The 26863-nt window shown below is 46.5% G+C and overlaps 1 protein-coding gene across 5 annotated transcripts in view; it reads left to right on the top strand.

The window, feature by feature from the left end:
- LOC149334580 (uncharacterized) overlaps window positions 1-24742 on the top strand; it is a 61639-nt gene extending 36897 nt beyond the window's left edge. For 3 of the 5 annotated variants that reach the window (XM_089555183.1, XM_089555184.1, XM_089555186.1), the window contains 3 exons: window positions 2830-2907; window positions 22033-22107; window positions 24220-24742. In XM_089555183.1, coding sequence (XP_089411309.1) covers window positions 2830-2907; window positions 22033-22107; window positions 24220-24670 — 604 coding nt within the window. In that variant the 3' untranslated portion in view covers window positions 24671-24742. The remainder of the gene's footprint in view (window positions 1-2829; window positions 2908-22032; window positions 22108-24219) is intronic. The other 2 variants (XM_089555182.1, XM_089555185.1) reach the window with 2 other exon arrangements.
- The last annotated feature ends 2121 nt before the right edge of the window (window positions 24743-26863 follow it).

Below are 26863 nucleotides of genomic sequence, written 5' to 3'. Positions count from 1 at the left end.
CGTGTTGCTTCCTGGCACGCTGGGGCGTGACAGCCTTGTCAGTCCGTCGATGTCAATCCGTCACAGTTGTCGATGATAACAGCGACACGATGATGGTGTTGCACCGGTAGATCAGGAATTGATACCTGTAATGAAGTTGCAGAAAGTTTAGTCGAAAGAGCTCCTGCTGCCGCTGTCTCTGCCAACTTAAAGGGCTGCTCTCCAGTGTCGGCTCTTTTATCCCTGATGTCCCCTGGTGGCCGTGTTGCTTCCTGGCACGCTGGGGCGTGACAGCCTTGTCAGTCCGTCGATGTCAATCCGTCACAGTTGTCGATGATAACAGCGACACGATGCTGGTGTTGCACCGGTAGATCAGGAATTGACACCTGTAATGAAGTTGCAGAAAGTTTAGTCGAAAGAGCTCCTGCTGCCGCTGTTTCTGCCAACTGAAAGGGCTGCTCTCCAGTGTCGGCTCTTTTATCCCTGATGTCCCCTGGTGGCCGTGTTGCTTCCTGGCACGCTGGAGCGTGACAGCCTTGTCAGTCCGTCGATGTCAATCCGTCACAGTTGTCGATGATAACAGCGACACGATGATGGTGTTGCACCGGTAGGTCAGGAATTGACACCTGCAATGAAGTTGCAGAAAGTTTAGTCGAAAGAGCTCCTGCTGCCGCTGTCTCTGCCAACTTAAAGGGCTGCTCTCCAGTGTCGGCTCTTTTATCCCTGATGTCCCCTGGTGGCCGTGTTGCTTCCTGGCACGCTGGGGCGTGACAGCCTTGTCAGTCCGTCGATGTCAATCCGTCACAGTTGTCGATGATAACAGCGACACGATGATGGTGTTGCACCGGTAGATCAAGAATTGATACCTGTAATGAAGTTGCAGAAAGTTTAGTCGAAAGAGCTCCTGCTGCCGCTGTCTCTGCCAACTTAAAGGGCTGCTCTCCAGTGTCGGCTCTTTTATCCCTGATGTCCCCTGGTGGCCGTGTTGCTTCCTGGCACGCTGGGGCGTGACAGCCTTGTCAGTCCGTCGATGTCAATCCGTCACAGTTGTCGATGATAACAGCGACACGATGATGGTGTTGCACCGGTAGATCAGGAATTGACACCTGTAATGAAGTTGCAGAAAGTTTGGTCGAAAGAGCTCCTGCTGCCGCTGTTTCTGCCAACTTAAAGGGCTGCTCTCCAGTGTCGGCTCTTTTATCCCTGATGTCCCCTGGTGGCCGTGTTGCTTCCTGGCACGCTGGAGCGTGACAGCCTTGTCAGTCCGTCGATGTCAATCCGTCACAGTTGTCGATGATAACAGCGACACGATGCTGGTGTTGCACCGGTAGATCAGGAATTGACACCTGTAATGAAGTTGCAGAAAGTTTAGTCGAAAGAGCTCCTGCTGCCGCTGTCTCTGCCAACTTAAAGGGCTGCTCTCCAGTGTCGGCTCTTTTATCCCTGATGTCCCCTGGTGGCCGTGTTGCTTCCTGGCACGCTGGAGCGTGACAGCCTTGTCAGTCCGTCGATGTCAATCCGTCACAGTTGTCGATGATAACAGCGACACGATGATGGTGTTGCACCGGTAGATCAAGAATTGATACCTGTAATGAAGTTGCAGAAAGTTTAGTCGAAAGAGCTCCTGCTGCCGCTGTCTCTGCCAACTGAGAACTTTAATCTGTAACGGCCTCCTGGCGTGCAATATTATCTTCGGAACCAAGAATCGTGGTTGGTTCCGTTTTCTAGGACGAGTCAGGGGTGGAACAGCATTGAAAATCGTATAAGCAGGCTTCTAAATGAGTTAATCTCAAAAGATGTAAATGTATACAGCATGAAACCAGCCGAACTTAAGACGTATCTGTTAAATTTTTAATAAATGTCTGCAACCGATCACTCCTCAAGGTCAAAACAACAAAATCTTTGTAGCAGTTCTTTTGTGTACCTAATTTCGTTTTGATTGGGGTAATTATGTCATGTTGTTTCAGTCCTTAGCGATGCTTTTTCTTGCACTGTAAGCCTGCAATTTGTAAGGGCGCAGGGGCCCTGTCAAGCTGTCTTCCGACAAGCTTTTTTGTCCCTGTGTCCTGCATTTCTTTGTATGGAGTGCAAAATAAACCTTTGATTTGTCATACTGCGGCGGAAACAACGCGGTGCATTAGCGTTCAGAAAAATAGTAGTTTTTACTTAGAGAACAAGTGTTTTCCCTCACAAAACATCTGCATGTGCTTAAGAAACAACATTGCACATCTGCTCATCAAAATTGTTTGAGGAAAACGAAGTGCTGCGGTAGACCGCAGCCATGTGCGACGAATTCATAGTCTAGAAAGAGTGAATCCGCAGGATATCCACAGGTACGCTACCGGCGGACGTCCAAAAGCGGATATCATCTGGAGATTCATTGGTTTACAAAAGGTGAACCTTGATTTTTGGCCAGAAAAGAGATCCAGCAGACAGCGTTCACATTCATTCTGGTCCGTAGGCGTTCTAATCTAAGCGGGATAGCCAGAGGATATTCGTGATCCATTGGGTCCGTAGACCCCACGACAGCGGCTCCATCGCTCTTGCACCTTTCACAACACTGCACTCACATTTTTCTTCCCACACGCAACAGAACCCCATTACCACTGCAGCGCCAGATCCAAAACTCCTGAATTTCTAAATTAAAAAATTTATTTGGAGATGGCTCCAAGTTTACCTTATCAAACCCAGCCACACAAGCATTTTTTTCGAAATGTTAAGTTTTCAAAGTAGACGAAGCTGCGCTTTCCTAACCAACCGCAATTTCAGGTTAATTCATTTCTTTTAAGACAACAACTTGCTTAGCCCCTAGCGAAGTTAACCTGTGACCTTTAATTGTTTTTTCTTTAGTGCACCAGTCGGGTCCAGTCCAGTAGGTGGCACTTTAAGTCTGTCCACTGTGGGAAATGGCGCCGCCATGGCCAACCTGTAAGTACATGACGAATGTTACTCACCACCTTAATAATGCATGTTATATCCGTGCCATTAAAAAGGCGAAAAACCGCAAGCATATTTGGACAGCCGACGCTGGGTAGCCAAGAAAAAATTATTCTACGGAACTAGCGTTGAAAGACGTTTTACCGTAGAGATTTCAAAAGGAACACATGGGCGAAAACGGCACATGAGATCCACATAAGGAAAATCAAGCTTAGATGTAGAATGTGCGCACATACATCACCTATTTTAAAAACTGACAAAAGCGACTGGTACGTGATATTTTCAATGCATGCTTTTTTGGAGTGCCACCATCTGTACGCAGTATTTTACGTGCTCCATTGAGACTGAAACCTTCTGCTCTGCACTTGCATTTTTCATACTGTCAGAGAAAAAAGGAAAGCACGCGATAAACAAGTTCTTGCGGGTTGTCGATGTGATAAAGTTGTTAAGCACTTTAGTAGAGGAATTTATTTTATACTTATTACACCTCCACATTCCTAAATAATAATACTTCAGCTGTGAGCTTTAAAATGCTGTACCCATTCATGAGCTAGGTGAGTTCATTTACTGCGTCGATTTCTGCAATGACGAGTTTGAGCAAGAGGTTTGCAAGCGCAGCAGTATCATTACCGCCTTTCATGGCTTGAACAAAATGAATCTTGAAATTAGGTGGCCTTAGCCAGCTGAGGCACAACAGTGTTAGTGCGGCTAATGCAGTCAGGAGCGCAGGCCTCAACAGATTAGTTAGTTATGTGATAGTCAAGTACAAAATCCTGCAGTATCTGGATGAGGCGAAGTTTGAGGATTCGCCTCTAGGGCTGTGACACTGGAACTCCAAGAATAGTCTGAAAGGATAACACAAACGACTCAGGTCTGAAATCTTCCCAGGATTTTAGGAAAGATACATTTGTGTCATTTGGCATCGAAATACTCAACCAGACGCTAAAGGGGAATTTTTAAAGTAAGTTGGAAGATGATGAAGGTAAGGTTGTATAAAAAGCTGTAAGTGGGTGTACAAGAATTAATAGGTGAGACCGTGTTGTACTGTGAGGCATATTCTAGTCCGAGTATATGGACACGGTTGTTTCAGAACGAATAATATCCGAGACAATATGGTAGTGTTAGCCTAGTAATGGGCGCTGAGCGTACAAGGGAGGGGAAAAAGAGGTGCTCATTATATCTTCCGTCAAGTATATTACTGGCCGAGTATTTGAAACAATATGTCGTGAATATTTCATCCTCGGCAAGACCTTATAAGTAGGCAGCGTGTACTTAATCGGAGAGCAAAAAATATTGGTGCAAGCTTAGTAGCATTGTCAAAGTGGTCATTATAGCACATGCAAAAGGTTGTTCAGGAGACGTGGAGAGCTGGTATTGATTACATGATTACAGATCGCATAGGCGTCAGTGAAGGCTTATGATACTAAACTCTAAAGAGAACGTCACAGTCAATGTAATATAATACAAAGTCGAGGCATGGAGGCAATGCTTGGGAAACACTGAGGTTGCAGGAAAAAGCAAGTTGCATAAAAATTAGCTTTGGAAAACGAGTACAGTTTAGAGCAATGGGATGCAAGTTAAAGTAGATAATCAGCCTGATTTATTTCAGTGGTCTCATCACATGCGTTTTAAAAGCCAAGAAAAAAAAGCGCCCAGGGAGATGCTGCCGGCAGGGTGCATTGCACCTCATAAAGGACTACAGCAACTTGGCTATCGCAGGAATGCTTTTTAAGACCTTGCAGATTCGAGAGCAAAAAAGGGGCAAAATAATCTAGTCGGCTGAAACTACGTAGTGTGTTTTATGATTTATAGTTTAAAAGAACTTCTATTTGGGCTTCATGGTTCATTGTACTCGAAAATGGAAAAAACAGTAGCGCCGAAAACACACACACACACAGTTCAAGAACGACGTAGGACCAGCGCTCACTTCATCTGACTTTAATCTCTGAAAAGCTGGCAAATATACAAAAGCGTGGGCATGCGCAGAAAGTAACCTCATGTACAATCAACAGAGCCTTTCAAGATATGAAATTTCAGTTTTAAAAAGGTTCACTGACGTATCGCTGACACAACTTTTTCCTCTTTTCCTTATGTGTTACGCCTCCAAATCCTCCCGTGCCTTAGTATCACCGCTCCTCCCCAGAATCCTTATCCCATCAAGTCGTGGTTCACACTTTTTGCACAGCTCACAATTTTCCGCCGCCGTATGTCCTGCCGCTCGGTGACACACCTTGCACTCTGCGCAGTGTTTGGGTAGATGCGCACCTCCTACTTCTTTGAGCGAGCGCGCGTGTTCCGCTGCACGGTCATTGATGCACCTTCCCGTTTGGCCCACATAAGCCTTGCCGCAAGTCAGCGTATTTCATAGACCACGCCGGTGCAGCACTTCACAAAGTGCTTCCCATGTTTTTTACCGCAGCCATTCCTCTTCTCATCGCTCGCTACGCGTGCACAGATCTGTGCCAGCTTCCGTGGAGCCGAAAAGACGACAGACACGCCATATCTGTTTGCCACCTTTTTTTACGTTGTGGGCAACCCTGTGGGCACAACCCTGTGCACACAAGATTTGTGCCACGGAAGCTGGCACAGATCAGTGCACGCGTAGCGAGCGATGGGAAGAGGAATGGCTGCGGTAAAAAACATGGGAATCACTTTGTGAAGTGCTGCACCGGCATGGTCTATGAAATACCGCTGACTTGCGGCAAGGCCCATGTGGGCCAAACGGGCAGGTGCATCAATGACCGTGCAGCGGAACACGCACGCTCGCTTAAAGAAGTAGGAGGTGCGCATCTACCCAAACACTGCGCAGAGTGCAAGGTGTGTCACCGAGCGGCAGGACATACGGCGGCGGAAAATTGTGAGCTGTGCAAAAAGTGTGAAAGTAGCGCCAAAAACCACACACACACACACAAGACAAGAAAACGGGACAGAGCGCCACTCACAACTAGTTTATTTAGCAGAACCCAGATACATATATACACTTAGCCAGCGCCTGCGCAAGGAGCAAAACTACGTATCAATGAGATAACGAACGCTCTAAAAACTTTTTTTCCGCCTGATACAGAGCAACAGATGTTTCACTGACACACGAACTTCCTTTCTTATTGGTATAGAACGCTTCAATAAGTTCTCTGGCTTGGATATTCCTGCTTCTGGCAAGAATCCGCACTGATGAGAAGCGTGGCTGACAAGAGCGTGAAGGGCATGATCTGATTTACTTTCACAATGAATCACCAACTAGCCCAGCCAGAAGTTCTCCTAGGCTACATTTCTAGTACAGTGGGCCCTTATATGTGTGTGTCGTCTCCGTGCTTCATTGACGATTGGATTACACGTGTCGTCGCCTACTCCTGTCCCGCAAGGAGCATTGCTTTCTGCATCACGAATGGATTGGTTCCCGCCGACGTGAGTGCCCTTTTTCGCCTAGTGTTTCCTTCCTGGGGACACGTGAAACGTATTAGCAAGATTTGTAGGTCTGAGGTATGGCGCCAAATTCGGCTGCTTAATGATCTCCTACGTACTGCTTGTCTGGCACAATATCCGGCTTGGCTTGCGGAAAGCAATATTCGTTCTGTCAAAAGGTTGGCCTCCCAGATGACAGAACAGCTCTGGATAAGCATGCTGAACAGTCTGCTCAAAGAAACAAGAAAAGACAGGAAGAAAGGTGGGAGTGGTTTCGTGATTGTGGGGGACATTGTTCTGCCACAGAAAGTTAGTTCCGTTCTCCAAAAAGGAGCAAAGTTTGGCATTGAGCCAAAAGTGCCGCCGCATGAACTGGTAGCCGTATACCGTCGAATCGCAAGGAAGGCTGATCCAGAAAAGCAAGAAATGTGCCTTCTGGAGGGTGTCGACTGTCTTCTGAAATCTGGCTACCCGAAGACTACTCAACGCTTAGAAATGTCTGTTTGTGCCATTGTGTCTTACTTTAGCAATAATTCCCTAACTCTCCTTCAAGCAGATAAGAAGGGTGGTTTCGTCGTTATATCGGAGGATAGCTTCTCGATAAGAGCAGCCCAAGCGATTCAGAAGAATTTTTCACCCATCCCTGTAAAGTCTAGAAAAGTAAAAAGTCGTGCAATGGCTTTATGTGACCGTCTGGGTTTGGTTAAGCTTGCTAAAGAAATTGAGAAAAGCGAAAATAAAGCGCTGAAAGTGTTCTTTACAGTGAAGACACACAAGGAAGGCTTGCCATTCAGAACGATAGTAACTAAATAGGGTTCGTGGCACAAGCAGATTAGTCTTTACCTTTTGAAGCATTTCACTAAACTTGATGCAGGAGATCCGTTTTTAACGAAAAGATCCGACGAAGTTTGTGAATTCTTGAAAACTGAGGTTGATGTTGGGCGTGCCTTTTCCGTGGATGTTGTTGACCTGTTTTATACTGTGCCTCATGATGCCTTATTTACTGCTGTCAGGGATTGTATTGAAAGAAATGATCTCATTTCCTTTCAGAACTCCGCCGGTATTTCTGTTGATGATTTTTTAACCATTTACAGTTTTACCTGAAGTCCACTTTTATAACATTTGACAAGCGGTTTTTTCTGCAGAAACAGGGCATTTGTATTGGTTCGTGCGTCGCTCCGGTTTTATGTAACATTTTCTTTCACAAATGGACCAAGTCCTTGATCAGGTTTTACCAGCTAACATCGTTTTTGAAGTATTTAGATACGTGGACGACTTTTTGATTGTTTTAACCAAGGACGCAAGCTTAAACTTTCCTGAAGCTGCACATAATGTTTTATATCTGTTCAGACAACATGGAAAAGGCTTAGATTTTACGTATGAACTGCCGGTGGACAATCTTTTACAGTTTTTAGATATAAAAATTGAGTTCTGTGCGGATCATGTGTGTCGGGCTTACGCTCCGCGAACAAAAAAAAAGGGCTTCTGCCATAGGACTCTTCGCGCTCCAAATTAGTAAAAAGAGGTATTGCTTCACTGTGCCTTGAGTCAGCGCTTAGGAAGTCATGCGTTCACAAGATGCGCCCGAGTTTTGACAGCCAATTGGCTAGGGTGGATTCAGCCGGATTCCCTTGTTCGCTCGTGACAGGGGTCGCCGAAAGCCTCTTACAGAAGTTGAAGATGAGGGCAGTGAGAGCTGGGGCAGAGGTCCCTCGTGAAGAGGTGAGACCAGTGGCGGTGCCGTACGTGCACAAGTTGGCCCACAACCTGAAGAAGGTTGCGAACAGGCATAGTGTCCCGCTCGTCTTTTCAGCCCCGCTGAACCTCGGAAGTATTTGCCCTCGAATCGAGAAAAGAAAAGAAAAAGAACAAGCAAGAGGCTGTGGTACTAAGCATGGGCGACCTTTCATGAAATTTGCCGAAGGGGTTGTTTACGAAATACCCCTGTCGTGCGGTTGTTCCTATATAGGACAAACAGGGCGCTGCGTCAATAAGCGAATTAGGGAACATGAACGAAATGTAGAACAAAATAAACGGGGCCCAAATTTGCCGAAACATATCAGATCATGACCTTCACGCTCTTGTCAGCCACGCTTCTCATCAGTGCGGATTCTTGCCAGAAGCAGCAACAACAAAGCCAGAGGACTGATTCAAGCGTTCTATATCAATAAGAAAGGAAGTTCATGTGTCAGTGAAACATCTGTTGCTCTGTATCAGGCGGAAAAAAAGTTTTTAGAGCAATGAAGGAGCCAGACACCGCAGCGGACACGGGACAGAGAAAGAAGACGACACGGGGCGGTACTTGCAAATAAAATTTTATCTGAAACTTCATGGCTTTCTAAAGACAGAGGCACGTGTGATCTTACATCAGGTAAAAAGGACGAATGAAAAGCAACAGATAACAAAACCGAACTGACAACAATGCACATGAAAGATAAGCGAGTCACAATCTACAAAAATCAGAAGTATTAAAACGTTATGCGATGCTCATCATGCGAGTCACAATCTACAGATATCAGAAGTGTTAAAAACTGTCGACCCCATGTGGAAGCATGAAAACCACAAGACAAAAGAAGAAAAAGAACGTCAAAAGGAAGCAACACAACCTGTTACCTGTCAAGGAAAACCAGTTCTTTTTGGAGGATGAAAACCGAAGGCGAACGAACTCATTCATCCGGTTGCGAGCGCAAGATGGCAATGGCCTCTATAATCTCTCTCTCAAGCTGCCCCTTACTTCTTCCAACAATCTGGGTCTGGCTGAACTGAGGGCAACAACCCCGACAATTGCGGCAATGAACAGGCAGATTCGAACCCCCGCCTCCCCGAAGGAACGCGCGTGTTCTCTCAAGCGATCATTTAAACACTTACCGGTTTGTCCACTATAAAAACGCCCACAACTGAGGGGGATCTTGTAGATTACCCCTTTTGCACATGGGACACGCTTATTTTCTTCCAAATGTTTCTTGCCGCAAATTCCTCGAATCGAGTACCCTTTTCCCACTAGATTGCATAATCTAGAGAGCTTACAGGGCGCCGAAAATACAATGTCGATGCCATATTTGCCTGAAATCTTTTTGAGATTCTGTGAAACCCTGTGCAGGTATAGAATGACTTACACTTTTTTCTGACCGGCTGGTTCTTGGGAAGCAACGTCTTTTTTTCTTTTTACGGAGCTTATTGGCCACTTTTTCAGCAACCACGGTTAACAAAAACCTCGGGTACCCTGCCTTTTCCAGCCGCTCTACTTGAAGGGAAAAACTGGACTTCAACATATGAGTGCATGATTTTAAAACGGCGGATCTAAAACAGGAGGAGGCAATACCCCGCTTTACCACTTTGGAGTGGGAGGAATCAAAAGGCAGCAATGCTTTCTTTTACCTAGGCTGGAAGGCCCAGCACACGATCACTTCGGTTAAAAGATAACTTTAAATCCAGGAACTGAATGGATCCGTTTTGTGGAAGTTCTAGAGTGAATTTGATAAATTGTGAACAGTTTGAGAATACACTTAAAATCTTGCCAGCTACTTCTGTCAAAGAGTCATCAGAAGAAAGTTTCAAAATAATTAAAAAGTCATCTACATATCTGATTATCTTTGCTATGCAAAGTTGGGTTAGCTTGAGCTCGAGCAGTCGGCCTATACGCGCAAGAAAGATTTCACGCAGCACTGGCGCGACACTGGAACCTATACAAATTCCTTTTTTCTGCACATGCAATTTCTCGTCAAAGGAAACAAAAGTAGAATCAAGATAAAAACCGAGCAGCTCCTTAAAAGAATCAGGCGAAACACCACAGGTATTCTGGAATCCAACCACGCTGGCAATGTCAATCAATTCTCTTACTGTACTGAAAAGTTCATCGTGCGGAATCGAGTAAAACAACTCTTCCACGTCGACGGACAACGCACAGTTGGCACTTGGAACATCAGAATTCAATGCTACAACCAAGGTGTCAGACCCAGCTATCTTGAAAGGATCCTCAGGCTTTAGTTGTCCCAAATGTGTTTTAATTTGTGACGGAACAGCGCAAAACACCGGGACAAGAGACAAGCCGGAACTTGTTGACTTGGTCCTGCCAGCTTCCTCTTTCTGTAACAATAGCCTTGAATGGGCACAGATCTTTATGCGTCTTTGCCGTGAAGAAGATGCTCAAAACATTCAAATCACATCCCAGCACCTGTTTTGATAGCTTCTGTAGGTTAAGTTTATCTAAAAGAGCCACTGCCCTGCTCTTAACTTTGGAAGGTTTTTGAGATACAGGCTTAAAGTTCTTACTCAGGGCACTGATGGATTTTTCTTGAAATACGCTCTGCGGAAGTACGGTGAAGCCACCTTCCTTGTCAGCCTGGACAAGAGAGAGGTCATTCTCCCGGAAGTAGCAGGCAACTTCAAGTAGAACTTTTGAGCTACAAGACTTCTTGGTGAAATTCTTTCGCAATCTTTCTACGCTTTCTAAAAGGCAGGATGTCCTCTCCTCAGCCGGAGCCTTATTGGCCACTTTGTGCACGGACGCTACAAGGTCATACTTGTCCACCGATGGTTCCAAGCTGTACTTGGGGCCATGCTGTAATACGGCCTCCACTTCTGCAGGAACATTCGCGTTGCCGAGGAAGGTAACTGGAACAACGCCCACATCTTTCCCTTTGTCTTTCCTTGGGAGCTGGTGGCGCAAGCGGTGCCAAAAGAATTCTGTCGACAGCTGCGTTGTGCGCCGAAAGTCCTGCCATCGCCTCCAACCAGACGATCCAAGACCAAAGCTTTCAAAGCACACATTTCGAAGCCAAGCGTTGAAGAATCCCACTTGCCTCCAGCATTCTGCTTTTAGGATTTTCGAAACCCTTTTCCAATGTCCTACAGATGTTCCAACGCCCCGAACATTGACGAAACGTCAAGGGGGCAGGTATTATTTCGCTGGCAATAGGCATAGGCCCTAGCTCTGCACGTCGAAGAAGCGATGATTGAAGAAAACATTGCACACTGATCCTCGGGGGCCAAGGAACACATAAAAAAGCCTACGCCTGGGGACACATAACTTAGGAGGGTAGATGTGTAGGCCAGTTGGTGAGACATGAAGGAGCTAGACACCACAGCCGACACAGGACAGAGAAAGAAGACGACACAGGGCGGTACTTGCAACTAAAATTTTATCTGAAACTTCATGGCTTTTTAAAGACAGAGGCACGTGTGATCTTACAATCAGGTAAAAAGGACGAATGAAAAGCAACAGATAACAAAACCGGACTGACAGCAATGCACATGAAAAATATGCGAGTCACAATCTACAAAAATCAGAAGTATTAAAACGTTATGCGATGCTCATCATGCGAGTCACAATCTACAGATATTGGATGTGTTAAAAACCGTCGACCGCATGTGGAAGCATGAAAACCACTAGACAAAAGAAGAAAAAGAACGTCAAAAGGAAGCAACGCAACCTGTTACCTGTCAAGGAAACCCAGTTCTTTTTCCAGGATGGAAACCGAAGGCGAACTAACGCATTCATCCGGTTACGAGCGCAAGATAGCAATGGCCTCTACAATCTCTCTCTCAAGCTGCCCCTTCCTTCTTCCAACAATCTGGGTCTGGCTGAACTGAGGGTCGCAACCCCGACACGTGCGGCAACGAACAGGCAGATTCGAACCCCCCGCCTCCCCCAAGGAACGCGCATGTTCTCTCAAGCGATCATTTAAGCACCTACCGGTTTGTCCAATATAAAAACGTCCACAACTGAGGGGGATCTTGTAGATTACCCCTGTTGCACATGCGACACGCTTATTTTCTTCCAAGTGTTTCTTGCCGCTAGTTCCTCGAATCGAGTCCCCTTTTCCCACTAGATTGCATAATCTAGACAGCTTACACGGTGCCGAAAATACAATCTCGATGCCATATTTGCCTGAAATCTTTTTGAGATTATATGAAATTGTGTGATTGTGTGATTTTTCCCTTCAAGTAGAACGGCTGGAAAAGGCAGAGTACCCGAGGTTTCTGTTAACCGCGGTTGCTGAAACAGTGGCCAATAAGCTCCGTAAAAAGAAAAAAGACGTTGCTTCCCAAGAACCAGCCGGCCAGAAAAAGTGGAAGTCATTCCCTACCTGCACAGGGTTTCACATAATTTTAAAAAGATTTCAGGCAAATATGGCATCGACTTTGTATTTTCGACACTTTGCAAGCTCTCTAGATTATGCAATCTAGTGGGAATAGGGGTATCGATTCGAGGAACTTGCGGCAAGAACACTTGGAAGAAAATAAGCGTGTCGCATGTGAACAGGGGTAATCTACAAGATCCCCCTCAGTTGTGGACGTTTTTATATTGGACAAACTGGGAGGTGCTTAAATGATCGCTTGAGAGAAAACGCGCGTTCCGTGGGGGAGGCGGGGTGTTCGAATCTGCCTGTTCGTTGCCGCAATTGTCGGGGTTGTTGCCCTCAGTTCAGCCAGACCCACAATGTTGGAAGAAGGAAGGGGCAGCTTGAGAGGGAGATTGTAGAGGCCATTGCCATCTTGTGCTCGCAATAGGACGAATGCGTTAGTTCGCCTTCGGTTTCCATCCTCGAAAAAGAACTGGGTTTCCTTGACAGGTAACAGGTTGGGTTGCTTCCTTTTGACGTTCTTTTTCTTCTTTTGTCTTGTGGTTTTCATGCTTCCACATGCGGTCGATGGTTTTTAACACTTCTGATATATGTAGATTGTGACTCGCATGATGAGCATCGCATAACGTTTTAATACTTCTGATTTTTGTAGATTGTGACTTGCATATCTTTCATGTGCATTGTTGTCAGTTAGGTCTTGTTGTCTGTAGCTTTTCATTCATCCTTTTTACCTGATCGTAAGATCACACGTGCCTCTGTCTTTAAAAAGCCAAGAAGTTTCAGATAAAATTTTAGTTCCAAGTACCGCCCTGTGTCGTCTTCTTTCTCTTTCCCGTGTCCGCTGTGATGTCTAGCTCCTTCATGTCTCACCAGCTGGCCTACACATCTACCCTCCTAAGTTATGTGTCCCCAGACGTAGGCTCTTTTATGTGTTCCTTGGCCCCCGAGGATCAGTGTGCACTGTGTTCTTCAATAATCGCTTCTTTGACGTGCAGAGCTAGGGTCTATGCCTATTGCCTGCGAAATAATACCTGCCCCCTTGATGTTTCGTCAACGTTCGGGGTGCTTGGACCATCTGTAGGACATTGGAAAAGGGTTTCGAAAATCCTAAAAGCAGAATGCTCGAGGCAAGTGGGATTCTTCTACGCTTGGCTTCGAAATGTGTGCTTTGAAAGCTTTGGTCTTGGATCGTCTGGTTGGAGGCGATGGCAGGACTTTCGGCCCACAACGCAGCAGTCGACAGAATTCCTTTGGCACCGCTTGCGCCACCAGCTCCCAAGGAAAGACAAAGGGAAAGATGTGGGCGTTGTTCCAGTTACCTTCCTCGGCAACGCGAATGTTCCTGCAGAAGTGGAGGCCGTATTACAGCATGGCCCCAAGTACAGCTTGGAACCATCGGTGGACAAGCATGACCTTCTAGCGTCCATGCACAGAGTGGCCATCAAGGCTCCGGCTGAGGAGAGGACATCCTGCGTTTTAGAAAGCATAGAAAGATTGCGAAAGAATTTCACCAAGAAGTCTGGTAGCTCAAAAGTTCTACTTGAAGTTGCCTGCTACTTCCGGGAGAATGACCTCTCTCTTGTCCAGGCTGACAAGGAAGGTGGCTTCAGCGTACTTCCGCAGAGCGTATTTCAAGAAAAATCCATCAGTGCCCTGAGTAAGAACTTTAAGCCTGTATCTCAAAAACCTTCCAAAGTTAAGAGCAGGGCAGTGGCTCTTTTAGATAAACTCAGCCTACAGAAGCTATCAAAACAGGTGCTGGGATGTGATTTGAACGTTCTGAGCATCTTCTTCACGGCAAAGACGCATAAGGATCTGTGCCCATTCAGGGGTATTGTTACAGAAAGAGGAAGCTGGCAGGCCCAAGTCAGCAAGTTCCTTAAAACACATTTGGGACAACTAAAGCCTAAGGATCCTTTCAAGATAGCTGGGTCTGACACCTTCGTTGCAGCATTGAATTCTGGTGTTACAAGTGCCAACTGTGCGTTGTCCGTCGACGTGGAAGAGTTGGTTTACTCGATTCCGCACGATGAACTTTTCAGTGCAGTGAGAGAACTGATTGACGTTGCCGGCGTGGTTGGATTCCAGAATACCTGTGGTGTGTCCTTGATTCTCTTATGGAGCTGCTCGGTTTTTATCCTGATTATACTTTTGTTTCCTTTGACGACAAATTGTATGTGCAGAAAAAAGGAATTTGTATACGTTCCAGTGTCGCGCCAGTGCTGCGTGAAATCTTTCTTGCGCGTCTAGGCCGAGTGCTCGAGCTCAAGCTAACCCAACCTTTCATAGCAAAGGTCAATCAGATATGTAGACGACTTTTTAATTATTTTGAAACTTTCTTCCCATGACTCTTTGACAGAAGTAGCTGGCAAGATCTTAAGTGTATTCTCAAACTGTTCACAATTTCTCAAATTCACTCTAGAACTTCCACAAAACGGATCCATTCAGTTCCTGGATTTAAAGTTATCTTTTAACCGAAGTGATCATGTGTGCTGGGCCTTCCAACCTAGATCAAAGAAAGCATTTCTGCCTTTTGATTCCTCCCACTCCAGGGTGGTAAAGCGGGGTATTGCCTCCTCCTGTTTTACATCCGCAGTTTTAAAATCATGCACTCATACGTTGAAGTCCAGTTTTTTCCTTCAAGTAGAGCGGCTGGAAAAGGCAAGGTACCCGAGGTTTTTGTTAACCGCGGTTGCTGAAACAGTGGCCAATAAGCTCCGTAAAAAGAAAAAAGACGTTCCTTCCCAAGAACCAGCCGGTCAGAAAAAAGCGTAAATCATTCCATACCTGCACAGGGTTTCACAGAATCTCAAAAAGATTTCAGGCAAATATGACATCGACGTTGTATTTTCGGCACCCTGTAAGCTGTCTAGATGATGCAATCTAGTGGGAAAATGGGACTGGATTCCAGGAACTTGCGGCAAGAAACACTTGGAAGAAAATAAGCATGTCGCATATGCAACAGGGGTAATCTACAAGAGTCCCCTCAGTTGTGGACGTTTCTATATTGGACAAACCGGTAGGTGCTTAAATGATCGCTTGAGAGAACATGCGCGTTCCTTGGGGGAGGCGGGGGGTTCGAATCTGCCTGCTCGTTGCCGCAAGTGTCGGGGTTGTTGCCCTCAGTTCAGCCAGACCCAGATTGTTGGAAGAAGGAAGGGGCAGCTTGAGAGGGAGATTGTAGAGGCCATTGCCATCTTGCGCTCGTAACCGGATGAATGCGTTAGTTCGCCTTCGGTTTCCATCCTCCAAAAAGAACTGGGTTTCCTTGACAGGTAAGAGGTTGGGTTGTTCCCTTTTGACGTTCTTTTTCTTCTTTTGTCTTGTGGTTTTCATGCTTCCACATGTGGTCGACGGTTTTTAACACTTCTGATATCTGTAGATTGTGACTAGCATGATGAGCATCGCATAACGTTTTAATACTTCTGATTTTTGTAGATTGTGACTCGCATATCTTTCACGTGCATTGTTGTCAGTTAGGTCTTGTTATCTGTTGCTTTTCATTCATCCTTTTTCCCTGATTGTAAGATCACACGTGCCTCTGTCTTTAAAAAGCCATGAAGTTTCAGATAAAATTTTAGTTGCAAGTACCGCCCTGTGTCGTCTTCTTTCTCTGTCCCGTGTCCGCTGCGGTGTCTAGCTCCTTCATGTCTCACCAACTGGCTTACACATCTACCCTGCTAAGTTTTTAGAGCGTTCGTTATCTCATTGATACGTAGTTTTGCCCTTGTGCAGGCGCTGGCTAAGTGTATATATGTATCTGGGTTCTGCAAAATAAACTAGTTGTGAGTGGCGCTCGGTCCCGTTCTCTTGTCTTGTGTGTGTGTGGTTTTTGGCGCCTTTACGTTCACAATGAATGACCAACTAGCCCAGCAAGAAGTTCTCTTAGGCAAAAAGTGTGAACCACGACTTGATGAGATAAGGATTCTGGGCAGGAGCGGTGATATTAAGGCACGGGAGGTTTTGGAGGCGTACCACATAAGGAAAAGAGGAAAAAGTTGTGACAGCGATACGTCAGTGAACCTTTTAAAACTAAAATTTCATATCTTGAAAGGTTCTGTTGATTCCACATGAGGTTACTTTCTGCGCATGCCTACGCTTTTGTATATTTGCCCGCTTTTCAGAGATTAAAGTCAGATGAAGTGAGCGCTTGTCCTACGTCGTTCTTGAACTGTGTGTTTGTGTTTTTCGGCGCGACTGTTTTTTTTCCATTTTCGAGTGTGTTTTATGAATTGGAGTACATTCCAATTCCCGATATAAGGTCGTAGATACTGGAAGGTGACAGGAAACAAGCATCCAGGGGCCAAGTTATAAAGACGTCTGTACAGGATGCAATCGATTTAAGTACATACTGCTATCTGTCCTGCAGTTGCCTTATTTAGGTTTAATAGGGCTTGATTAGTTGGTTGGTTGGTTTATGGGGTTTAGCGTCCCAAAGCGGCTAAGGCTATGAGAGACGCCGTAGTGGAGGGCTCCGGAAAATTCGACCACCTGGGGTTTGAAACGTAAAAAAACGTAGCGCAAAGAGACGAGGACACAGAAAGAACGACAACACACGGCGCCGTGGGTTGTCGTTCTTTCTGTGTCCTCGTCTCTTTGCGCTACGTTTTTTACGTTTCAAATATGAACCAACAAGCCCAAGCATATACCCACCTGGGGTTCTTTTACGTGCACTACCATCGCACAGTACACGGGCCTCTAGAATTTCTCCTCGAAAGAAATTCAAACGCCGCGGCCGGGATCGAACCCGCGCGTTTTGGGTCAGCAGCCGAGAATAGGGCTTGATTAGTGAGTGCTGTAGAGTAAAACGGTGGCAAGACAGCACGCTTAAACTGCGCTAAGGGACGATGACGACATAGGAAGAATTGCTGCCCTGTGCAATGGTGTTGTTCAATTCTTCAAGTCGTCTTAGTTCCAAGCATATTTTTAACAGATCCCTTTCCAAGCTGCTGTTTAAAATGGGTGTCAAGGGTAGCATACTATTCCTCTTCAATAATCAAACTTATCGGCCATAGAACATGTTTCTTTAATCAGCTTTATAATTTTCTAATAAAGACAAGTTTCCTTCTTTTCTAACATTTTTAAATATACCAGACAGATTGATGGTGTCATTGCTTGTGGCATTGTGCGCCTATGAATATGCACCGGAGTTAAGGGAAGTTGTCTGGGAACCACATTTTTCATTCCATTCACACGTTTTCAGCGGAAAACTCGCTTATCGGGAGGTGGACAGGGTGAAAATGCATACAGCCCATTGTCGCACATGTTCTTATCGCATTATTATGCACAGAAAAGTGAGGAAATGCGCAACTGAGGTAGCCAGATGCTATGAAAAAGTGTGGGGGGTCTTTAAAATGCTTAGATTTGATCAGATGATAAAACACTGCCTGAATCTTATTTCTTTGCTACGCCCTCAAATTGCAAACATACTCCTCGCCGCACACTGCGCGCTGAGTTTTCATTAACTCGTGCACTGCCAGGCACACTGACTCCTCCTCCTTACAGACATCCTGGTTCCCAAAAAACTTCTCTTTTTGGCGTAAAATCATGGTCCGGGCTCAGCGACTCGCGCCGTGGCGCACATTGCTCATCGCACAAAACGAATTAGGGCTGTCAAAAATAAGATAACAGAGGCACTTGCTTGCATTCATCATCTTCATGATCAGCCTGACTACGCCCACTGCAGAGAGAAGGCCTCTTCCATGCCTCTCCAATTAACCCTGTCCTTTGCCAGTTGCGGTCACCGTATACCCGCAAACTTCTTAATCGCATTCGCCCACCAAACTTTCTGCCGCCACCTGCTACGCTTGCCTTCTCACGGAATCCACTACGTTACCCTTAAGGACGAGCGGTTATCTTGCCTTCGCATTACATGCCCTGCCCAAGCCCATTTCTTCCTCTCGATTTCAGTTAGGGTGTCATTAACCTGCGTTTGTTCCCTCACCCACTCCGCCCTCTTCCGATCTCTTAACTTTACACCTATCAGTTTTCTTTCCGCACCTAGCTGAATCCTCCTTAGCTTAAGCTGAACTCCTTTCGTTACACTCCAGGTTTCTGCCCCATAGGTGAGTTCCGGTAGGATACAGCTGTTGTATACTTTTCTCTTCAGGGATATTGGTAAACTGCCAATCGTGATCTTAGAGAACCTGCCATATGCGCTCCACCCCATTCTTATTCTTCTAGTTATTTCCCTCTCGTGATCCGCATAAGCGGTAACCACCTGCCCTGAGTAGATGTAATGCCTTACCACTTCCAAGACCTCGCTACCATTTTTGAACTGCAGGTCCCTTGCAAGACTGTTGATCATCATTTTCGATTTCTGCATGTTAAAAGATCCCTGAAAAGGTTCTTAGAGGTTTCCTACAATACACTTGCGATATGTAGAGTGCAGACCACAGGGTGTTCATGCCAGCGTGCAGGACTTCAAAAGCGTACCGATCATTTGCAATATATTGTCACGTTGTAGTGACGGCAGTCCAGCGATCACGAAGACACCAACAAGACTTGGAAACGAAGCTTTTTATTTGGGCTGACTTGCGCCGCAAAAGAACTGAATCACTCGGCAGCGGCGTAAGCAACAAACGTGCTCGTCAGCCGTCGAACTACGAATGCCCGCCGCTCGCGGCATCGCTCAATTTAAAGCCAGCAAGGAAACTTCGAGATAACAGGTCAAGATCATCTACAGTAATCTAGAAAAATGTAGATGCTGCTCTTCATGGCTGTGATCAATCGAGATTAGTCCGGTCTCTTCTCGCGTCACAAGCAAAAATGATAACACCCCTTTCCTGCGGCCTTGAGCGCGAACGGACACTACAGTGACACGTGGGAATATTTTTAAAAAATCGCAATTCCACTCCTCCCGGAAACCTGCAGTGCCTAGCTTTCGTCCTAATCCGTGCGCAACGCGTCCTGCCTCGCTCGTTACGTCAGCAGCGGAGGGCTGTCATTGGATCGCCGTGACGTCTCCTTCTGACATCACGCAGCTGCCATGGCCGCGGCAGCAAGCGTCGCCCCCTCCCAGCCTGCTCCCACACGCGTGGGTAGCCGGCGGATGAACTGAGTGGGTTGGGCCGGCGGAGAAGCGCCTGAATTTCAGCGTGCAAAAAGTGGCGACACAGAGAATAGCACGAACAGGCGAAAGTTCATATGTTGACTAAAAATAACTTGGCTGAAATTTTTGCAGGGGGATATTCGTGAAGCGGCGTGCTTTAATATTCTGGGCATACCGCAACTTAATTAGGAGCCTGTTTCTGACACCCTCTAATTTTTAGGCACACCGATATACTCTGCGTGTATAACTCATTGATCATGCTTTGCAATTCATTCCCTGAGGGACTTAGCAAGACAATGTGATCAGGGAATCGCAAATTACTTCGTATTCTTCATTAACTCTTATCACCAACTGTTCTCAATCCAAGCCTCGGAACACCTCCTATAAACAGGCTGCGAAGAACATTGGCGAGAACGTGTCTCTCTGCCTGACACCCTTCCTTACAGGAATTTTTTTGGTGGCTTTATGGAGGACTGCGCATTCGTTATTAATATCATCTAGTATATAAACTTAAGACTCTTCTACCCCCTGGTTACAGAATTCTTGCATGCGTGCTGAGGTTTCCACTGAGTGAAATGCTTTCTCGTAATCAATGAAGGCTGTATACATATAGCAGTCGGTTACATTCTGCGCATTTGTCTATCGCTTGAAAGGGGCGTGATCATGTTCTAATCTCCAGTCCTTCACAAAATCCTGTCTGATCATTTGGTTCACGTTACCTGCGCTAAACTGTGGCGTCATAGCCATCTTTCGGCGGTTCACACCGAACCAAAACAGCTTCACAGAATAAATACAACTTATTATTATTTAGCAGTTACATCCGAACGTAATGCGATGAACGTTGTATACGAATGTTTGAGCAGCATTACAGAGTAGAAAACATGCAACCAAAATTTGGTAACCACATTGCTTTAAGAGCACGGCTTCTGATAACAGGCAAGACCAGGTAGGAATGGGTGCAACGCTTAAGTAAACGGGCACAGCAGAAATTATTTTTATTGTCGTCAGTTGTCTTTTATCCCTCCTGCGATCATGCTGTGCGTCGAGGTTCTCTGCTGCAATAGTTCTGTACCGGCTCGTGTTGTCTGACACTAAATGACTGGCTAGCGTTTTCAAAATTTCAAACTACACTTGGGTTAGACAAAGCTGGATAAATGCGCACGACTTACCGTTTACGGCTGCGCTAATCTATTGCGTAGGAACTCCAGAAGGCAGAGAAACGCGTCGCTGAAGCAGGCCAGCATCCCGCTAAACGCGTTTATAACCTGGCCGAAACATGTACAATAAGGCGTGGATGTCTAGCAGTGCCTATTGTCGCCAAAGTAGTGCAACGCCCTCCTCCCGTGCACCAATTCATTTTGGAACCTCCTCTCCTGGACAGAAAGATCGCAAGTTGTTCATTTACCATCTTCCATCGAGATTTTGAACTATTTACCACTGGATGTTGTTGACAGGAATTTTATGTCTAGCGTTGTCGCTAAAAGAGAATGTTTCTTTCGTTCTGATCCCTAACGCGGAAGTTTGTGTTTGTTCTCTTCAAACTTGAGTGGAATGATGCGTTTGCTTAAGTATCACACTCATGTGCTAATATTCTATACAAAGTGCCGCACACTGTGAATACCGCTGTGAACCCACTCCCTGCATGACCTGTCAAGGCGCGCGGTATTTCTAAATAAAAAAAAATCAAATCTCAGAGGAGTTAGCACTTGATATATGCTTTAACCTGCTCTTGTATCACAGCTTTAAATATGCCTACTTCTACCTCAGGAAATCGTTTTATTATATTTTCTTTCCAGCCTGTATCTTTACATTTTTCTGCCGGCTTCTCCTTCGGCCATTGTTGGAACCCCCCCCCCCCCCCCTTCACCCGGCTCAAAGTAACATGGCTCGTTAAAAAGGAGAACCGTGTTTGAAACAGAAAAGGCGCGAATAGGACGAGGACAAGAAGGAATATAAGGCGACAGGACGGGCGCCAGGCACTTTATGTTCTTTTTTGTCCTCGTTCCGTTCGCGCTTTCTTTTTGTTTCAAACATGGCTACGAACCAACTACTGCAAACCAAAGTCCTTCTAAACAGGAGAGGCTGAAATGTTCCCACTCAAAAACACCGTTCTCCCTCTCAGTGCCACCCTCTACGGCGTGCCTCGTAGTCCTCGTGTTGAGTCCGGGCATTAAAGGCCCAATACCGCACGAGCCAGGACTAATCCACCGTATGTGTCGCATTCCACAAAAGCGCATAGATGATACTACCGGTGACCGGTAGAGTTTGACAAGGACGCTTGAGTTTGACTTCTGACTTCGTAGTAGCGCCCCGTAGTAGCTGCAGTTAGAAGACAAAAGTAATTCGCCAAAATGCCCGAGAAAGAAGAAACCGATAAAAAGCTGACGCCCCCATGAGGACATGATTGAGCCGCCTAGCTTCAGAGCCATGGTCAACACAGAACGGGAGGGAGAAAGATAAATAAATCAGCGTTTTTTTAACGAGACGTGATTCCATGGAAGCTCATTCCTTCTATGAGCACAACTTGCTTAACCACTAGCGAAGCTAACCTGTGACCTTTAATTCCTTTCTCTTCAGTGGTACAGTCGCCTGCACACCAGCAGCATCCGCTCAAAGTGTCGTCCCTGCGGGAACTGTCACTGCGGCCGATATGTAAGTAAACGACGAGTGCCGGACCCCATCTACTAATGCATGCCTACTACTAATGCATACTAATGCCAGCAAAAGGGCCCCACACACGCAAGTACATCCGAACAAAAATGCTAGATATCAAGGCGAAATTCTTCTACGGATCTAGGAGGAGTTGGAAAAACTTTGACGGTACGAGAAGGAAAAAGAAAAACTAAATGAAAAATTCACGTGAGAACCCCATAAAAACAAAATCGTACTGAGACGCACAGCATGTAACATCGAATTATGAAAAAAAAGTTATCAAAATGGCAGATACGTGATATTCCTAGTGGACGGTGTGGGTTGCTTGAGTCTAAATGCTTAGGTTGACGTGTGTCATTGTTACTTCGTAACATTTTGGTCTGTGTTAAAACTTTTCTATATCAGCTGAAATTCGCGTCGGCAGGTAAGATCGGGGGCACAGGTGCTCACGTTGGGCTTTAAACAACATGTCTGAGCGAACAGAACGATGGAATCACCCAAAATTCTCACTTTTAATTTGGCCGCAATAGCATTCACATCGTGGTTTCCCCTCCTGCGTTAGTCACAAAAGTAGCTCATCAGTCGACAAGAAGATGATGTCACAAAGTAACGTGACCTCGTGACGTCGTGACAGGCTGCCCACCGTGCCAAGCAGCAACCTGCCCCCAGGGTTGTTGGCCACTAGGCCTGCCACTAGGCCTTAAATTAATTCAGTAAATTAATTATATTAAAATAATTCAGGCAAACTCTTTTGAGTTTCTACCTGCCCACCATGACACTTCACATCATGCAATTTCGCGCCCTGTGTCAATCACAAAAGGGGGCTGATTGTGCGAGAGAGGAATGGGCAACGAAGACGCGTGAGCATAGCGCGAAAACTCAACACTGAAAAACAAGGCGGAAGCGCGAAACCGAGAAAGGGAGAGGCGAGCAGGCCGAAACAGTTTCTGGGCGCACTCACTCGGCGCATAATTACGTGTGTGCGAGTAGAGATACGCTGGCAGCTACTGCACTGTGTGTGGTAAGAGAATTGACAAAGGCAGAGAAATGTGTAGCAGCAAGGCTGTCCACTGTTAAGGTGACTTTAGCGTCCGCATACATTCTTCAGTAGTGAGTGCGGAAGTGGTTCGTGCAATAGAAGACCGTGGTAGACTTTTGGCACTATTACGGCAGAAATACCCATCTGCCCATGCTTTATTTCTGTGTTCATTACATCCAGCTCAACAAGGTGGCTTTGATTCACTGTACATACTCGGGGGTTACGGGGACAGAGAGTTAGATATTTATGATACACGCTAAATCGTAAATGTAATGGAGTCCAACATTATAACATGACGCTCCAGTGTCTAAGGAACTTCGCAGGATTCTGTACCAAATATTTCGCATACTGTGTGTCCGCGCTGCACAGTTAATCTATCAGCACACTTTGAAGCTGACCTCGGTTAAAATAAGAAGGGGGCTTTTTTTTTAACCATTCTCAATATATAAGACCCCGCAAGGCGGGCACTCCAGAGTGGTAAGAGGAGAGTTTGTGCGTTTTAGCTTCCTCAGCTTGAAGAATAGCCAGAAGAACAACTGGAGCAAGCAGCAAGAAGACAGCAGCGTTCGCATAATGCAGGTACTGCTGCAGCAGATCGAGGAGAATGCATTTTTGCAGCAGTTTCTTCCAACAGTTCACACACGTACAGTCGTGAGCAGCCTTGTCTAGAGCGCTCGGGCGGTGCACTTCCTTGCAAACAAATCCAGATTTTGTGGCAGCCTCTAGGGTCCAGCGGCACCGTTTGCACGGAAGTAGCGCCAGATAGCCTCGTGAACGAAGCAGGCACGAAAACTTTGCCCTGTAATGAGGGGCTGCTCTTTAATTTCGGTTTTTGTTACCAAGTGCGGACTGCTCAAGCGCTCTAGACAAGGCTGCTCACGACTGTACATGTTAATTTTTTTTTAAATATGAATGTATTTTCTTTGAAAACTTGGACCATATTTTGTCAGAATTTATTATGCCTGAAAATGGCGTTTTCTTCCCTTCTGACTAATAGCTCCAGCACATAATGTCGAGTTACTGAAAATGTATCCCACCGTATTGTCCTTTCATGCCCTGTATTTATCTTTCAGGATGCAGATGATGATGAAAATGCATGAGATGGACACGATCAGAACCGCGCAGATGATGCAATACGAGGGTGACAAGACCAGAGAACTCGTCTCGGCAATAGCCACTATGCAGAAGGAAAATCTGGATGCCATGAGAGAACAGATGAAGTCGACAACGGACACCTTTAACACTACGTTAAAGGTGATGAGCAACAATATGACTGACCAAGCAAAGTTCCACAAGGAACACGTGCAGCTAATGGGTGAGCAGATGAAAAATACGAACGACATGCACGCACACACTCTCAAGAAGATGCAGGATGCGATGGCAGCGCAAGACTCCAGGCAAGCCCAGACGCTCCAGGCGATGAATCGCTCCATGGCGCAAAGCGCCGAAGCACACGAAGAAACAATGCGGCGAATGCAAGAAGAAATGGCTAGGAAAAATAACAAGGATTGCGTTATATCCTGAAAAGCCAATTTTCCAAAGGAAATCAAGTTGGAGAAGAAAAAAAAATAAACCTTTCTGAAAAAAAGTTCTGTTCATTAGCCAGTTTGACAGGGGAGTGTGTTTCACTGCGCCACTTGTTTTTAGCTTAGTGAAACCGAATAAATTGCGGCCCATTTTGCACAGACTGAAAGGGACGCGATTGTTATGTTGAAAAGCAGTAGTCAAAAAGTTCGCCCATTTCTGGAGGCAACGCGCCTGAAAGATTCTCTTCGCACTAAATAGGTACTACGTACACGGAGCAAACAAAGTTGCAAAGGGTGAATGATAGCATCCTCGATCACCCGCACCGGTGAGCACCGGGGCGCCTTGGTGCGCACCCGCTGTCCTCGATCACCGTAAGCGCACCCTGCCGGGTCAGTTTTTCGTTGCCCCGACTCGCACCCTGAAAATCGGCGGTTCGCAAGGGTGCAATCCCGGCAAGCATTGCGGGACGCGTGCTGCGGACAAGCCGCCTTTAGCCGTACACGGTGGCCAATACTATCCTGCTCGTGTCTGCGAACAGTCTCGCGCTATGGAACAGAGAATACGCATGGTTGCCGCAATTTATAAACTGCTGCCAAGTTCGTCTGATAGCGAAGATGACAGGATAATCGACTTGATACGGCCTAAACACGGCGATGAACGACCGAAAATTCGTTGATCGGGTCGCCAGCCGCCTCGCCGATACCGGAGTGAGCGTCTGTTTATACTTCACTGTTTGGCATATATAGCTGTGTGCATGGCCTTTGACATGTGAAGTGTGTGATTAATTTGCAGTTCCGAAAGCATTTTCGGGTGAGCAGGAGCGTGTGACCGGTGTTGTGGTTTACAATCAAATGCACGCGCCAAAAGAAAGTCACCTAAAGGCGGCGCTGCATACACGCCCACGCGGAGTGCATCTTGTCCTCGATATATACCCTCGCCGGGGATCCACCGCCACGGTGCGAAGGGCACCGCGCTGGTTTTGTGGGCGCACCCGGTGCGAGGTGATCCAGGATGATATAAAAAAGAACACCGGCTTGTCTTCGCTGGTCTTGACAATGGCGAGAAGCGCGATTGTCGCCATCTTTTGGCATTTCAGATTACTTTTGCTTAGGGCCTCCGAAACGGTCTGAGGTTTGTAATCCCGGAAGTCTTCATCCCCGCCGTTTCATGATAGAGTTCACATAAAAAAGTGGCGCTCGGCGGTCAGGGTGTTGAAGTATTAACCGTGTTACAACCGCGTGATTGGTAGTGAAATTTTTTTCCGTGAAAAAAACCTTGAACATAAACCTGAGTAATTTCTGAACTCGCATTAAAAATATGCCCAGGCTTAGCTTGGTTAAGCCAAGAATGCGTTGCATATTGCGCGGTCTTTTTTTTTTGAGGGCGAGGTATTGCTTGGCGGCACTCGATTGTCTCGGCAAGACGTCACGCGCCGGCGCAGCGCCCCTAGCGGGAGGAGCGGGAGTCAGGTGGTGGCTGCGGCCGCGCGCGACCGCGTGAGTTGGGGCCCAGCTTTTCCTCCGTGACGTCACGCGCCGGCGTAGCGCCCCTAGCGGGAGGAGCGGGAGTCAGGTGGTGGCTGCGGCCGCGCGCGACCGCGCCAGTTGGGGCCCAGCTTTTCCTCGGGCTGTCATGACGTCACGTCACGTGGTTGCGCTCAAGGTCAATGGTGGCTGCCCGGCCGCGCCCAAGGGCTGAACTGAGTGATTGCAATATGCAACGCATAAAAAACGAAAAATTCTCGCATAAGAAGCACCCTTGTATAGAACGCGCCAGCAAGATTCTTGAAAAAACGCGTCTTCTACACCGAAAAATACGGCAGTGGTCAGGGAAGGCATTGAACGAAAAGGCAGCGACGGCTTCCAAAGCTCTCTAAGCAAGAAACTTTCAGCTTCCTTGAGTGGGTGTCGTTTTATTTGTGCTCTACACTCCTTGGCGAAAAGGCTCTGCCACGACTTCTACCTCCCGGCCTTATCAAGTGACCTCCTGCTGGTGAGGGTTCGCATACGACCGAGCGAGGCCAGCCTCAGCTTCGTTTGGTGGCTCATTAATGGTTCTCAGCACCGGCACGCTTTGTTTCCTGCTGTCGACAGTGACTCGGTCGTTGCGAGGAATTGCCTGAAGGGAATCAACTCCAGCTTATGGATACTCCTCTGTTCTTGCTAGGAGAGAATCATTTCTGGAAGTATG

Source organism: Amblyomma mixtum, chromosome 8 (genome assembly GCF_055824585.1).
Source record: "Amblyomma mixtum isolate Tamu chromosome 8, ASM5582458v1, whole genome shotgun sequence".
In the NCBI taxonomy this organism is placed as follows: domain Eukaryota; kingdom Metazoa; phylum Arthropoda; class Arachnida; order Ixodida; family Ixodidae; genus Amblyomma; species Amblyomma mixtum.
The sequence above is the reverse complement of the archived record's forward strand: the minus strand, read 5'-3'. Positions and strand labels throughout refer to the sequence as shown.